Source organism: Pleuronectes platessa, chromosome 16, assembly GCF_947347685.1.
Source record: "Pleuronectes platessa chromosome 16, fPlePla1.1, whole genome shotgun sequence".
Taxonomy (NCBI): Eukaryota; Metazoa; Chordata; class Actinopteri; order Pleuronectiformes; family Pleuronectidae; genus Pleuronectes; species Pleuronectes platessa.
This window is the reverse complement of record NC_070641.1, coordinates 8,043,501-8,058,415: the sequence shown is the minus strand read 5'-3', so window position 1 is coordinate 8,058,415 and position 14,915 is coordinate 8,043,501. Positions and strand designations below refer to the sequence as shown.

General features: G+C 39.7%; 1 protein-coding gene across 1 annotated transcript in view; it reads right to left on the bottom strand.

The window, feature by feature from the left end:
- The window catches only part of mybpc2a (myosin binding protein Ca), a 35,971-nt gene extending 27,489 nt beyond the window's left edge, over positions 1–8,482 (bottom strand). Inside the window, exons 1-5 of the mRNA XM_053443228.1 lie at positions 8,461–8,482; positions 8,253–8,261; positions 8,093–8,113; positions 1,469–1,552; positions 1,187–1,335 (exon numbers count right to left, since the gene is read on the bottom strand). Coding sequence (XP_053299203.1) covers positions 1,187–1,335; positions 1,469–1,552; positions 8,093–8,113; positions 8,253–8,261; positions 8,461–8,482 — 285 coding nt within the window. The remainder of the gene's footprint in view (positions 1–1,186; positions 1,336–1,468; positions 1,553–8,092; positions 8,114–8,252; positions 8,262–8,460) is intronic.
- Between the last annotated feature and the right edge of the window lie 6,433 nt (positions 8,483–14,915).

Sequence of the window (14,915 nt, the reverse complement as noted above, 5' to 3'; positions counted from 1 at the left end):
TATTAAATTTCCGCACAAGCATACATGAATGCAATATAAGAATATCCTTTTGACTTTGACGAGGAACTCTGCATTGGTGTCAATGTGGCTCAAAAACCTTTTTGTCTTTTAAACAATAATTCGGGGCACTTGCGTTGAGATTAATACATTGTTGAGCCGAAGAATTTCAGCTTCAGTTAAAGTATTCCCGAACAAAAAGATGAATAGTCTACAGCCATAATTACTGCTCCATGAGGCATCAGCACACATTTGCTCATAATTCTAACGTCAGCATGCTAACTGGGAAACCATCAAATTTCATGATTATTTCTCAAACTTTGAAACATTTTTCACTGATGATGTGCAAATCCTTGACCTTTAGGTGACGTAAGAAAAAAAAACAATAAGATTCATCCTGTCGAGTCTGAGTTAAAATGTGTTTTTTTTTCTTCTGTTTTTGTACATTTACAGTTTGTTCCTGTTTTATTTTGTTAATTTCCGTGTTTCATTTCAGTGAATCCTCCATTAACTTCACCTGTATCTAGTTTACTCTGTGTTTCTCTTCTCTTTCTCTTTGTTATCCTGAGTAAGGTTATGACCCAGTGTTGTTTTTTGATCTCGCCTTTTTACCCCTTTTGTTTTGGATACGTCTGCTTGTCTGGACTGACTCTCTATTTAGACTGTTTTTAGGATCTCTCCACAGGTGAAGTTTGCATCTGGGTCCTCACCTTGCTCTAGGTAACATCCTTTAAGGACAATGTCGTTACAAAGGTTTATGAAAATTCATTAATGTATTTTTTCTTTCTGTACCAACAAAGTGTATCAATGTACAAAGATGGCCAACGTGTCTCCACTTCCTCCTACTGTACAGATACAGGCGCTGCCGTCTTTAGCTGTTGTTCATCTTAAAAACCAAACAGTTGAACATACATCAGTGTGATACAACTTTTTTTTAGGTCATATCACATCTCATCTGCTAACATGGAGGAGGCGAACACTGCAGCTAGCCCGCAAGATATTTTCTGCCTCACTCGTGTATGGGAGCTTTCATGTTGTCCATCTTTTAATGCAGTCTATTGTCTGGACCCAGTGGTGGACCAACTGATCTGCACACACATTATCATCCACAAAGCCACACAGCTTGCACAGCCTTACATTTAGTGTAGCAAGGAATGCACGGACAATCTCTCAGTGCGAACATGCCCACCTTGGTGTTCCTGTCATAAGACTCTTTAAACTTCAGGTGCTTTCCAGCTTTGCTGCCAAGGTCGAGCCACTTCCCCTTCAGCCATTTCATCGTCGGCTTCCTTGTTAATTTCGTGGAGTCCACTTTAGCAACAAACGTGACGTCCTTGCCTGCCAAGAACAGTAATGAAATGCAGCGATTAATTAAAATTGATTAACTGTCTGAATTCCAGCTACAATTTGGCCTGAAGTAAGCCACTCCCTTCACTTTGGAAATAATTCAGGATTTTTTACGGCAGATCACCTTTTGTTGCTGTGATGGTCTCCGGCTTCAACACAAACAAGCCGGTCTTCTCGCCCGTCTGAGGATCCTCCCCCGGTACAAGCTCTGTAGCATGTGTGTTATATGGAGGGATTACAGGGGACAAATTAAAGCAAGAAAACCACAATCTGGTTCAACACTCAGATAAAGAAGCGACAAACAGATTGTAAACGACTCCAGAAGACGAGGCGATCAAGCAAACCACCAAATCAGCAGTTTTCGTAACCCTGGTGCTTTTACATTTTAAATAGACACTTGCTGATCATTGGGGAAAAGTGTTATTTGAAAAAGAGAAGTCTTAAATCACTAAATTCTACCCTCTGAGCAAAGGGATCTCTTCATTTTTGCATAGTTATTTAACAGTGAAGCTGAGCAACAGTCTTTCCATGAGGCACACCCATACAGCGTGTCGACGTAAGGCCTTTGCTGTTTCATTGTATAAACCATTTGGGACCATCTGACGTGTGATGGGCGACTAAGGAAGCTGCTGGAACAGACTGGGCCCCGGGGAATAAAGAAACTCCTCAGATCACCTCTGAAGAACATCACATTAGAGATGACTCCGCAATCTGCTGCCACCCTGACAGAATACGCTGGAGCTGTACGCTCTTATCTCGACGATGACAAAAAAGAGCAGCTCTTTTATCCGTTCACTTGTTTCTGTTGCAAGTAAATTGATGTTAGGTGTTTGCTTGTCAGTTGAGATGCTTTACAGAAAAAAACGCTTACGTATCAATTTCTCTTACCATCAGGAGGCAACTCTGCATCGCAGGGGAAAAAAAAAAAGAAAGACAGAGAGAGAGAGAGAGCGGGGGAACACGTCAGTCTGTGCAGTAACTGTGCTGCGCTGTTAAACAGTAATTGGCCCAATGATGATCTTGACTTGAGGTGAGGAACACTCACACGTTCCCTCAACGTGCTCTCACACTTCCTTTTACCAAAAAGAAACCACACAACTGTTAATTGGTATTATCTTCAAACGTTGTGTTCAGATATCGCTTTGTCTACGCTGAATTCACGAGTTTGTAATTTACATGAATGTTTACCTCCGCCAAGGAGATTATGAGTTTGCAGGATTATGATAAAACTACAGAGCGGCCTACGACCAAACGTAGTAGAAGGATGTGGTTTGTGTATACTCTTTAAATGTTTGTGCGGATCTGGATCAGAGTGCAGATTCATAATTTTTTTTCCGTTGATTTCTCAGAAGATAATTAATATATCTGGATGAAAAAAAGTCTGGCATATTTAAGGGCCTGATATATATGAGTATGTTTATAAACTTAAAAATTCAAATCCAGATCCAGTGAATTTACATGTGGTTTCATAAGGGGACTGTTGGGCCGTGGCGGAGGTATGCAGTCTTCCTGTTTTCTCTTGTTTCTTTCACAGTTTAAATCAGACATAGAGTCAAGTTTCATAACAAAGTGTTTATACACAAATAATAGGTTAAAAAAAAGCCACATTGAACCACCAATCAAGTAGAGTGAGGAGCGCCCCGGTGGTCATCCATTGGACACGCACAGTTTCTGAGAGAATGGATCCAGGGTCACGTGTCAAATAAGGTCATGCACCTCCATAAATTCAGAGAGCCACACTGTCTGCGCCTCTTCCTCTCTCTCTCTCTCTCTCTCTGCTTTTATGGGCTCAGTTAATTTGATCTTTTAATCAAAAGTGCCCCTGAGGACAGATCCAAGTTCAGATGTTCAGGATGATTTAAAAGGTTTCAGTTAGAATGCTAAGTGGGTGAAGCTGATCCTGGAATGGTATCCAGGGGGCACTTTTGAATGTTTGCACTCTTATTTATTTATGTCACATTGGACACTGGCTGGGTTCTGGATGAGGGCTGCTAAGTGAATTTAACTCCGCTGTCCTTGGCTCTGGGAACGTTTGGCTTTTTTTGGACAAGCCCACCCAGACTAATTGACTGGAACCCTATTCATATTTCGGGTGATTTGTAACAACCCACAATAAAAAATTAAGTGGGAAAGCTTTATTTTATGGGATCATTAATTTCCCAAAATATAGTGATCCATTCAAGAAACTTTCAGAAGTAATTCTATTTTTGGTGAAAACAGAGACCAAGTTCGGAGTTAATTGGAATTTGACTTCCCCAGTGCAACAACCGCAAATGCCCAAAAACAACATACCGTCTATGTTCAAGAGACGAACCCTCCTACAGCATGTGGAAAAGTCAGGTTAAATAATAACGATTATACAATGATGAAGGTCTACTTCACGTAGAGCTACATATGAAATGTAGATGCATGAATTGCATGTTTACTGTCAAACAATACAAACAATCCTGGTTGAACTAACTCAGCATGTTATTGAAATTTATTATTTGTCTGGTTACTGTTTAAACGCTGTATTTGACTTATAATTAAATTCAAATTACACAGCTGCTTTTAGGAAATTATTAGAAAAAGATCAGAAATTCATAGACTCAGAAAATCTTTTAAATTAACCCCCATGCTGGGTATTGCTGTGTTAAAATAGTAACATCTACCCATTCCATCCATAAATGATAGTCCTATACATAGAATGTATAGTAATATAATTTCACATTTATTACTTATTCAGTATATCATTAATTTATCATCAGAGCACCAGCAGACAGGAAACACTGGGTCTCAAATCCCTCAATCAAGTTAGGTTATAAATGATGAACGAAAGAATCTGCAGTCTTACACTGAGCTGCTATATTCTCCAGCAGGAGGACGATGTAGTAAATCCACATGTTGAGCACAGCCAATATATATTCCCAGTCAAATTCAGACACCAATATATCAGCCGATATATTTATAAATTACAACATTAATACATTTTACGCCTGAATGCACCTTATTTCTGCATTGTTAATTCTTTGAAATATATATTTTTATATCAGAAAAATCCAATGCAGACACCAATATGTATGTGAAAAGGCTCGTATTGGCTGATTGACAGTCACTCAGGCTCTATCCACACGACACAGGCATGATATATACCCAGCAGAAGTACACTCAGGATATATCTCTTTTTTTTTATAAACCAGATGTCATCAGTTCATTTCCTCAAACGTTCCCTTGGATGCTTTGGTGAAACCAATTTAATCACTTTACTTTGAATTCGCTTTGAACGCTTTTTTTTATTGCAAGTCGCTGTCACAGACTACTCTGTTGTGTGTTATATTTGTATTTTATGTATTTATGTTACTGTCAACTTGTTTCATGTGACAGTTCATCTGACTGTGACTTGAGTTGCTTTTAACTTGTGTGTTTGCGTTGCTTTCATTCTTTTCTTCTACTTCCCTTCATCTATTTGCTGCAATGCACTCACATTTGTTTGTTACCAAAATAAAGTTAATTTTGTGGTTATTTATGCTCTCGATGTCCAGAAATCGATGTCCCTGCAAAAGTGATTATCCTCAAAATTACTAAATCAGCGCAGTGGAAGATGATCTAAGTACTGGCCGTCACCAGAGCAGTCCCAGGCTTCAGGGAGGACGAGTTTCAGACCATCAGATGCCCAAACACACGAGTTGCAGGCAGAAAAAGGGAAAGCACAAGCAGGCCGGGAAATAATGAGTTATGTCTTTTTCTTACCATCCCTAGGCTCATTGATCTCTGAATGAAAAGAAAGTCGGCACATGGAAATCAGTCAATGGAGGGTTAAAACTCTTCCCATAGAACTTCTGTGGTTTCCTTAGACTGTGTGTGTGTGTGTGTGTGTGTGTGTGTGTGTGTGTGTGTGTGTGTGTGTGTGTGTTTGTGTGTGTCTGTGTTTGTGTGTGTGTGTGTTGTATTATGAATGAAAAAGCTGTTAAACAAAGATTTGATTAAAGACAGTATTTAAGCCCAATTATATGTACAACTGCAATATTTTCATACACTCGCTTTCTCTCTCACAAACACACACACACACACACACACACACACACACACACACACACAGACACACACACACACACACACCCACTCAAACACACCCACACACACACAGTACAAACACTTTAATGACAAAGCAAAGCCCTCACCTACAGCAGGTTAATGAAGACTAAGCACAGGTTAAGCAGATAGACTGGACAACATGAGTTTAATGTTCTGCATGCATTTGATACACAAGCTTTCATGTGTGCACGCTGCACATAAACACACACTCATGTATGACAGAATAACACTCAGCTTCATGAACCAGCACTTGCTCTGTGAGCTATATTGATCCTTTTAGAGATAAATCGATGCAGGTTAGTTTAACAGATGAGTCAAGCTACAATGAGCATAAACACGCACGCAGACACCCACACACACACACACACACACACACACGCTGAAAAAATGTTTAAGCCACAGGGCAGCGCTCACTCTCTACAACCGCATCTCCCCAATTAAAAGTGACATAGTGATGTAATGTGAAAGGGAAACAGCACCAATTAAAAAATATATAAAATAAATTAATACAATATAATCAGTCTCAATGTTGTATGTGGTAAGAAAATTGAATAAGCAGTGTTACTTTGAGACTGGTGCACTGATTTTCGGGTTCAATCTTCTCTCAAAACAGATACTTTCTTGGAAGTAACAACGCAATGTTACAAAGCAGTAATCAGGCCACCTACATTTCAAGAAAGTTTTAGTAATATAACAAGAATAAAATACATAGTGTAATTTTAAACTAATAATTTTTTTTTGACAGAATGAGTTGTCCTCAATTTTCTCAATATGCTCCCCCACCATGTTAGGTGTCTTTCACAAAGACCTGCTCTTGACTCTCTCTGAAGAAGGTGGAGTTATTGAAACACAACGGGCACCATAATATGAGGATTTACAAATGTTGGCAAAGTGCCTGATCAGGTTGTCATTGAAACATGAGACGAGCTGTGACGAACCAAGCTCTCGTCGGCCATGTTTTTTCAGGTCAGGTGTTGGCTCTTTTTTTTTTGTCCTTGATACTTGGTCCATCATAAATTTTCTTTAGGTGGGGGGGCGTTTCTGTGCTTTTGCCACTTTTCCCCTTCAAAGACAACGTGAGTTTCATCTTTGGTATAACTCACTGCTCTACCTCCTAATTGCACCTGCAGATACACACACACATTTAATCAGTGAGCCACGTAAATATGCAATAATTCCACAAAAATTACTGACAGCGACACACACACACACACACACACACACACACAAACAGAAACACATGTACAACTTTCTTGCTCACGCAGTTGCTCCAAACTATGAACTGATTTATTCCAACAAATAGACTTTGCACATTAATGTACAACAAAATGAATTCACAGGGGACTCGTTGCTTATAACTTTAAAAAGCTTCTGGCAGAAGAAATCGACATAAATGTTAATATGTTGTATTCTAGTGCCTGACAAATTGAAAACATGCAACATTGCAGTGCGGTACAGGATTCCGCCTCATCCATACATGTGCGATGTATGTACATGGCTCACATATCACGGAGCTATACTCGGCTGTGGGATGCTAAACCCATGCAGCATCTTTTCAAACATTTAGCTGAATGCATTACCCTCGACTATGGATCGGGACTTGAAAGGTCAATATTTTTCAGGCACAGTGGAAAGTGAAATGAGAGGAAAAATGTGCCGTCCTCACTCTGTCTCAGACTTCGCCCTCACACTTACAAAACTGCATCATCCCCCAACCTACACCAGGGTGAGTCACAAACTGAACCTCATCGACAAACTGATTAGAAAGTAACTGTCTCGTCTATAGCTGGCAGGAATACTGCTGCTGCTGCTTCGTTCTGCAAACACATGCATCAGTAATAAGTCAATGATACACTGACAGTTTCTACTTTTACTTTTTCTCAAATTACATTCCGTTTGTTGATTTGTTTATAAATTCAAGATTTAATCAAATACACAGATGTACACGTTATCACTGATATGGTAATAGTCCAGAGTGACCTCTTACAATTTTGGGGCAGATTTGTTTTTTCACTTTCTTTAACATGGCGAGGAATTTTTTTGTTGATTTCTCAAAAAATGATTGATGAAAAAAATCTGGAGGGTTTAGGGAACTGAGTGTGTGCAATCTGGTGTGAGCTTTATGATCAAATGAAAAGAGAGAGTGAAACATACTCTGTAAAACGATTTCCTTATCTCAAAGCATAAAACAACTCTTGTTTTACAAAGAGAGGGATTCACCAGGCAAAACCCTCAGCTCTCGTCATTTTTAAGTAGCTGAAGTACAAAAATATGAATTTGTCGGACAGCATGCATTCACAGATTTGAGAGCACTCGATCTGCTCTTAATGCGAAGTCAAATACTCACGTATGATATGTGTTCCTACACCCCGATGCTTACCCATAAATTAAACACCTTCTATGTGGCTCCTAGCGCTTAATTTAATTATCATCTCTGGTGCTTAAAATAAACCTATAACATGTTCTTGATGCCAGTAAAAGAACAAAAAAAAAACCTGTTTGTGAGTTTGTGTGTGTGTGTGTTTGTGTGTGTTCGTGTGTGTCTCTGTGTGTGTGTGTGTGTGTGTGTGTGTGCGTGCTGCAGTGACACAGGTGGGATCATGCATCTCCACACTCAGCTCCATCACCACAGAAGTTCACTGCTTCTGTGTTTGTTTCACTCTCTACATCTTACCCTCCTCCTCTGCTGGCATCTCTGGATGAGGGGAAAGACACATTATTTTGCACAAGATGATGAGGATGATGATGAAGATGATGGTGACGTACAGACAGTTACATCAATGGGACAGACACACACACAAACACAAAGACTGATTGAAGTGTGTTTTTCTTACCCTTCGTTTCTGAAAATGACAGAAGCAAGAAAAATGGATCAGAAAATTAAACACCCTTTATGGGAAGCTTTTATTCAAACATTTGTATTTCTGTGGTGATTATAGTTTAACTGTATAATTGCTGATTAGTGGACGTCTAACTCAAAAATAAATTGGATTTTCGGAGCACAGCTTGTGGCCTCAGATTAGATGTCATCAAGGCACTTACCAGCAGGGGCTGCTGGAGCCATATCGCCCTTGGCTGCTGCAATTAAACAACAATTATGTAAATTAATTTGTACATTCTCATTATTTCATATCATGCAACACCAGCAGCATAGTGTTAAGAAAGTCACAGTTTCAAGAGTGGGGACTCTAAACTGTTTAAAGAGCGGCAGCTTGTGATCTGAATCCTCAGGAGAAGAAAGATCATGGTAATTTCGACACATATCTGGGGGCACTTGTTCGTCACTGAATTCTTCTACAATGCTTTTTAACGGTATCAAGCTTTTTTTACATTGTGTGCATTCTCCTCTATACTGTGAACACACAACCAGTCAGCGCTTCTCAATCCGACACCTTCACAAAACAGCTGAAAATATGCCCTTTAAAACAAACAGTTTAATTTGAATTACATAAACACACACTCACAAGCACCCGCACGTGGAAGCTACATTCATGCAACCTTGCTTTGTGCACATCTTCTTGATTTCTGTAGGGTTGGCCTCAGGTAAAAGAGAGAATGTTGGATTTCAGCAGGGGAATAGTGCATTATTCAGATGGTTTACAGAACCAGTGAGGCTGAGATAAATATAATAAGTTGTTTCACAGATCATGAGGAATAATTGGGCTTAAAAATTCTGAAAGTGGCGGCCTTAAGACAAAAACGCTTCTGATAGGATAAGTACATCAAAGTTGCAGGATCCCAGATCTAGGTTACTTTAAAAGCTCAAGGGTGTCTAATGAGATGGCAGATTAGGCATGTTTCTGACTGCAAGACAAACTAAAGCGCCTGGCTGCACAGTAATAATTCAACTTTGGCAGCATTCATATCTTAACCATCAATTTCATTAATTTCACAGGTCTGTTCCCTCATCACGACCCCTGTTCCAATGCTTTTAAAAATAGGCTTCACTTTGCCAGAGCTACAGCTGAGACAGTAATGGAAATTAAAACGCTGAGCCCAAGAGATGAATGATGACGACATCTTGACAGCCACCATCTCTCCAAACCACCAACAACAAGCCACAACTGACCCTGCAGAGCAAGTGTCCCATGAGTCCACTTAACAGTGGGTCTAAGATATCAAGGCTCGGCCTTGGCACTCCGCTTGTACTCAAGGCTGGCACTCTATGTCTGGAATACTGGTGGTGGGGGGGGCAACACTTCTATTTTGGATAAGGTTTTTTTCAGGCAGCAATCTGTTAATGCCTCTTTCAGCACCTCAGTCCAGGAGGGGATCCGTGACGCACCAGGCAGTAAAAAACTTTCTTTAGATTCCTGCTGAAGCAACTATATTTCCTGCACCCCTCCTCTGTAAATCAACCAGTGAATTTCAGTTTACATACTGTATGTGTTCCTCTAGTCCTCACGTTTTCTCTCTCGGCTGCTTTACCTTGATGTCAAGGTGTTGGCAAGCAGGATTTGATCTCTGACTCATCGTGACATCAGAGAAAGAGGAGGAGGGTTTGTATCTGAGGAACAATCATCACCCTGAGAGACGACTGGGGTTTGAAATAAATGTCATAAAATCACCATGGAAACAGATCCCTGCTGTTTCAGATATGTGTGATTAATATTACAACCCTTTTTTTTTCCAGAAACAACCTGAAACTCGTGAAGTGTGTGCCAGAGGAGCAGTCCCATCGGTGTCTCGCTAATCCAAAAGGAATATTACAGGTTCCTAGTCGAAATTTTCACATGAAAGACTGATAATAAATGTTATTGAACCCCTCAGCGTTACATCAAAGTGGAATAAAATGTGTCTAGTCAAAGATCCGTCTTGTTTCTCAAAAAATGCGTCTGACGAGCTGTGTTTTTTTTTCTTCATTTTGAGATATTTTAGAATTTTATATTTCACATCAATGTGTGAGGAGAGTTTGCTCTGTTTTACCGAGCACATCCTTTCATCAGCCCGCAACCGTAACATCATGCTAATAGAAACCTGTCTGACTACGAGGCAAGAGGTGAGTATGACATGACATTGTTTGATGGTGACAGAGCGTTTTCAGGCTAAAAATATACAAATCTTTCTCAGATGTAAAAGTTTAATTTGCCACTGTAAGAATGCTCAGTCAGAGTCTCAGTTATTACCGGTGGAGTGGCTGCACATCAATATAAGAATCTCAAATAAGAAGACTGGCTCAATATTTGAGAGAAAGACATTGATGCATCTTAAACGTTATAGGAGTGGTATAGAATGTGCTTTGACATTTTAAACAACGGTTCAGATTGAAGGCTACATTGTGGATTATGCAAAAATCCTGCAGTCTCAAAACTAAACTCTCCAAAACATTATATGAATAAAACAAATATTTAAGTCATGGGATGAATTGGAAAAAACACCTTGAAGAAGTAGAGGAGATTAGACTTGCTAATATCAAGAGATGGTAAAAAACAAAAAAATTGCCTTATTCTTATTCCAACAGGCAAACTCCCTCTTTACATCATAACGTGAAACTATCGTGATGAAAAAACACAGTCTGGATGTAACAAACATTACATATAATACCTTTTTACCCTGTGGCAAGGAGCTGTCTGACTGCAAAGAGGCAAGATAGCGAGATTCTCTGCAAACACTGTTGCATTTTCCTCTATTATTCCCAGCAACATTGTGTGTGCAGAAAATTGAGTTTTAACAAAACAATTTTTAGCCCGTCAAGGTCACTGCTACCCCCTCAAGGGATGATTACATAGGGATTTTATACATGTTATCAGGATCATCCTTTCATATCTAATTTATAAGCTTTTCACTGCTCAGTATTGCCTATTTTTTCCCATTTAGGATGTTAACAATGTGAGGTTGGGTGTCTGGCGAGCGCTTTAGAATTTTTCTGTATGTCCCCGCTGAAATACTTTATGCAGATGACTGGAGGGGGGGGAGAAATGCATTTGATTATGCAACATCAAAATATACCGCACAGAAAAAAATATTTAAAGCTGTTCAAGGCACATTTAAATGTTGGCAGCTCCATGTGGCAACGAGTGGTAAGCGTTTGAAAAACAACAACACGGATCTGAACATCCAGAAAGGATGGAATGGTAGGAAGATAAGAGGGGGGGAAATGCCATCTTGCTATGAACAGAGCAGTTGTTTCTTTGCTGCTTCAGAGAGAGTTTGCATGTGTGCTCGTGGGTTAATATGTTGTAAATGACATTAAAATGAGTGCAACTGGTGTTTGACCTTTGGAAAGTCCACCGGCCTGTGATGAGTTTCAAGCCCTGCCAGCCGCCCTGACTCTTGTGTTTCGACACAGTGGACTCTCAGACCGAAATACTATCACCAGCGTGCTAACATACTCTCAAGTGGCATTGCTAGCATGCTATTGTTAAGCAGGTTTAATGTTAACCACGTCCGCCATCTCAGTTTATCCTGTTCAGCGTGCTAACATTTGGCAACTTGCACAACACATAAAGTACAGCTGTGGTCTGATGATGTCAGTTGTTTTGCAGGGACATTTTGAGCCTGTGAAAAGTTAAGTGATGCCTGAATAAAACATTAATGAAATAGTTGTTTGTAAGTAGTTAAGACATTTCCATTTATGAGAACTAAATATGGACATTTAATTGAGTTATGCACTTAATTAAGGTGGAAAACTTTCTTTCCTGGTTGTTTGAGCGACACCTGTAGTTTCTGATGATGCCCATAAATGTTATTTAAAGATGGGTGATATTTTTTGTTGTTATTTTTATAGCTCCCCAAAGGTGAACACCAAAGTGAAGCCAAAGCGTCTTGATCCCCCCTAGTGGTTGACTGCCGTATAGCTCTCTCCTCCATGTTTCCTTACAAGAAACAAAAATAAGAACCTGTAAAATACAGTTTTCTCTAAGATGGTCTGTGTTTGTTGGTCTTCTATGTTCTTATCTTATCACACTAAATATGTTCATGTGTTCATGTGTCCATGTGGTCATTTGTTGACTGCAGAGACTGACTCGTGATTGGTCAAGAGGATATCTGCAGGACCTTGAAACAGTGCGAAGATGGCGTTGTTCCTATCCAGGATATTTTGACCTAATTTCTGGATGGGAAACGGAGAGGTGTGGTCCATCTTTGTATATATTCTATGGGATTACAGAAAATGTGCTTTAATAGCTCACAGAATTCTGAGGGAAGCAAAAGTCTTTTGGTTTTAATAGAGAAGTCAGGCATTAATTCGCCTTCTCCATCATTATGTGAGAAATCGTGATCTAATTTTATCCTGCTCTCAGCATGAGTCTGTGAACAGTGGCGCACAGTGAGCTGGGTACCTGGCTGAGAAGTTGGAGGTGTGCAGCCTGTCGCCTCCAGCTCTTCATCTAACAGCTCACAACTGTGGCTGCTCCTTACTCTTCCATCACTCCCTGAAAAATGCCAGACTGATCCGCTGTCAGAAATGACAGTTTGGAATGATTGCAATAGGAGAAAACCTCACTGAAGATAATGTTACATTTCCTTTGAGGACGCCGTGATAAAAGTCAGGTCTCCTGTTAAATGCTTTCAATGTTTCAACAATAGAAAATGTTTGTTTTGCATAAGCTGCAGCTTTATACAGCATTTTTACCTCGTTTGGCGATAGTAACTTGACCGTCATTCACAGATTACAGTATTAAAGTGTATTTTTTTTATCCTACTTTATAATTCTTATTTTGTTTTCTACTTTGCATATCATAATTATTAATATAAAGCGTAAAATCAACTAATTATAAATTTAGCTACTAAGTAGTGAACTAGTCAAAGTACCAGCTGCAACATTAATGATCCCGGGTCACTAATTTATGAAGAAGGAAAGGTAACAGGAAGTCAGGAGAAGGGGCGGAGTCTATAAAAAGGGGGTTGGCAGTTCACCTGGGCTTTGCTTCCTGCATTGAGGCACACCAGGGAGAGAGCATGATGCAAGCTTTTGCTTGTTTTTTTTCTTAAATAAATATGTTTAAAAACACCACTTTAAGAGGTACTCTGTAGAAGATGAAATTTATATTTTAAACCCTGGTTAAATAGGTGGCTTTTTTTTTGTATGTTTTCTTGTGGTTTTTTTTGCTGTTAAGGGGACTGAGTGGTGGAGGCGCCATTTTGCATGTGTGCTTAGGTATAAGCAAATATCCGTGTTGCAGATATTTGTTTAATTGTTTTGTAACCCTTTCATCATAATGTCTAGGGCCACACGGTTTATCTGTTCATGTAATATAGAATACGATTTTTGTGGCGTACCTTCAGCTCTCCTATTGCTGCCGTCTAGTTGATTAGAGATTTTGGTATAGCTACTTTAAATTAGATAAAAGTTCAGAAATGTGTTCCTTCACCCCTTGTTGTTTCACCCGAACCCATCAATGTCCATCTAATGATTTAACCTCTGGGAACTAAGCATGTCTGGTTGATATAATCCATCAAGCAGACGCTGAGATATTTTAATGGACAAGTGAAAAGTTAAATAAATCTGAAAAATCCATCCCCTGAGGATCATGAAAATGAGTCAAATTTCAGGAAGATCCCGCCAACAATTAAAAAAGATTGTTTAAACCAAATCACAAATGTAAATCTGTTGGTGAAGCAAGAGGTACAATCAAAGGATCTGACTTGGGGATTCATGATCCCCAAGTCAGATCCATCCTTTGGGGATCATGAATATCTGTTCCAAATTTCATTTAATTCAATTTCTTTGTCATCCAAAGCTTGCAAGGGCAAACAGGACCAATATATCAGGAAAGGAAGGGAAGCTATGATCTATTATTGAAATGTTGAATTTAACCTTTAAGTTTCCTCAGCTCCATACCAACACTGAGATTTAATTTGGGCCGACGGGGCAAATCTACAGCATCTCAATTAGTGAAGGTGGGACTTTGGTCTCTAGTGTAGCACGACTTTGTGATTCAGCCTGATAAGATGAGCGTAATTTCACCCCAGAAAAAATCTTGCCTAGTACAGCTTTTAAAAACACTTTTTCTTTCTAATTATCCCCATAAATGACCTATTTCTCCTTCAGCCCATTTTAAAAGGTCCTCTCTATGTTTCCTGTCAGCCCGCCTGTTCCTCCTGCTCTGCGGTGAAAGCTGTAAGCAAGCCGCTAAGTCACAACCAGGACAAGTGTGACCCTTGATCCAACCGCGATAATGCTAAAGGTATTGCACAGCTGATGAACACTCTGTCGGGGCGGATCCATCGTCGGCCTCTTTACAGTCTTTACAGTCTCCTCGTCCTGTCTGGCCTAGATAAATTCACTCCACAGCCGTCTCTCTCCCCGTCTTCCAGGTATCTGTTAAATGGATAATGTCGCCCGTGCTCTCCATTCCCTCTTACTTTTCACTTAATGCAAATCCCTACTCTCAGCACTTTTCTGTCCCACCACTTCTTTGTCCTACTTTAATCTGATTCCACGTTCTTCTGAGGTAAAAAGAAGAAAAAAAAATGCTTATGTGAGATGGAGTGTGAAGAGGTGAAGACTAAATCTGTGAGAGAGAAGAATGAGCCAGGTCAGTGGGTTCAAGGAT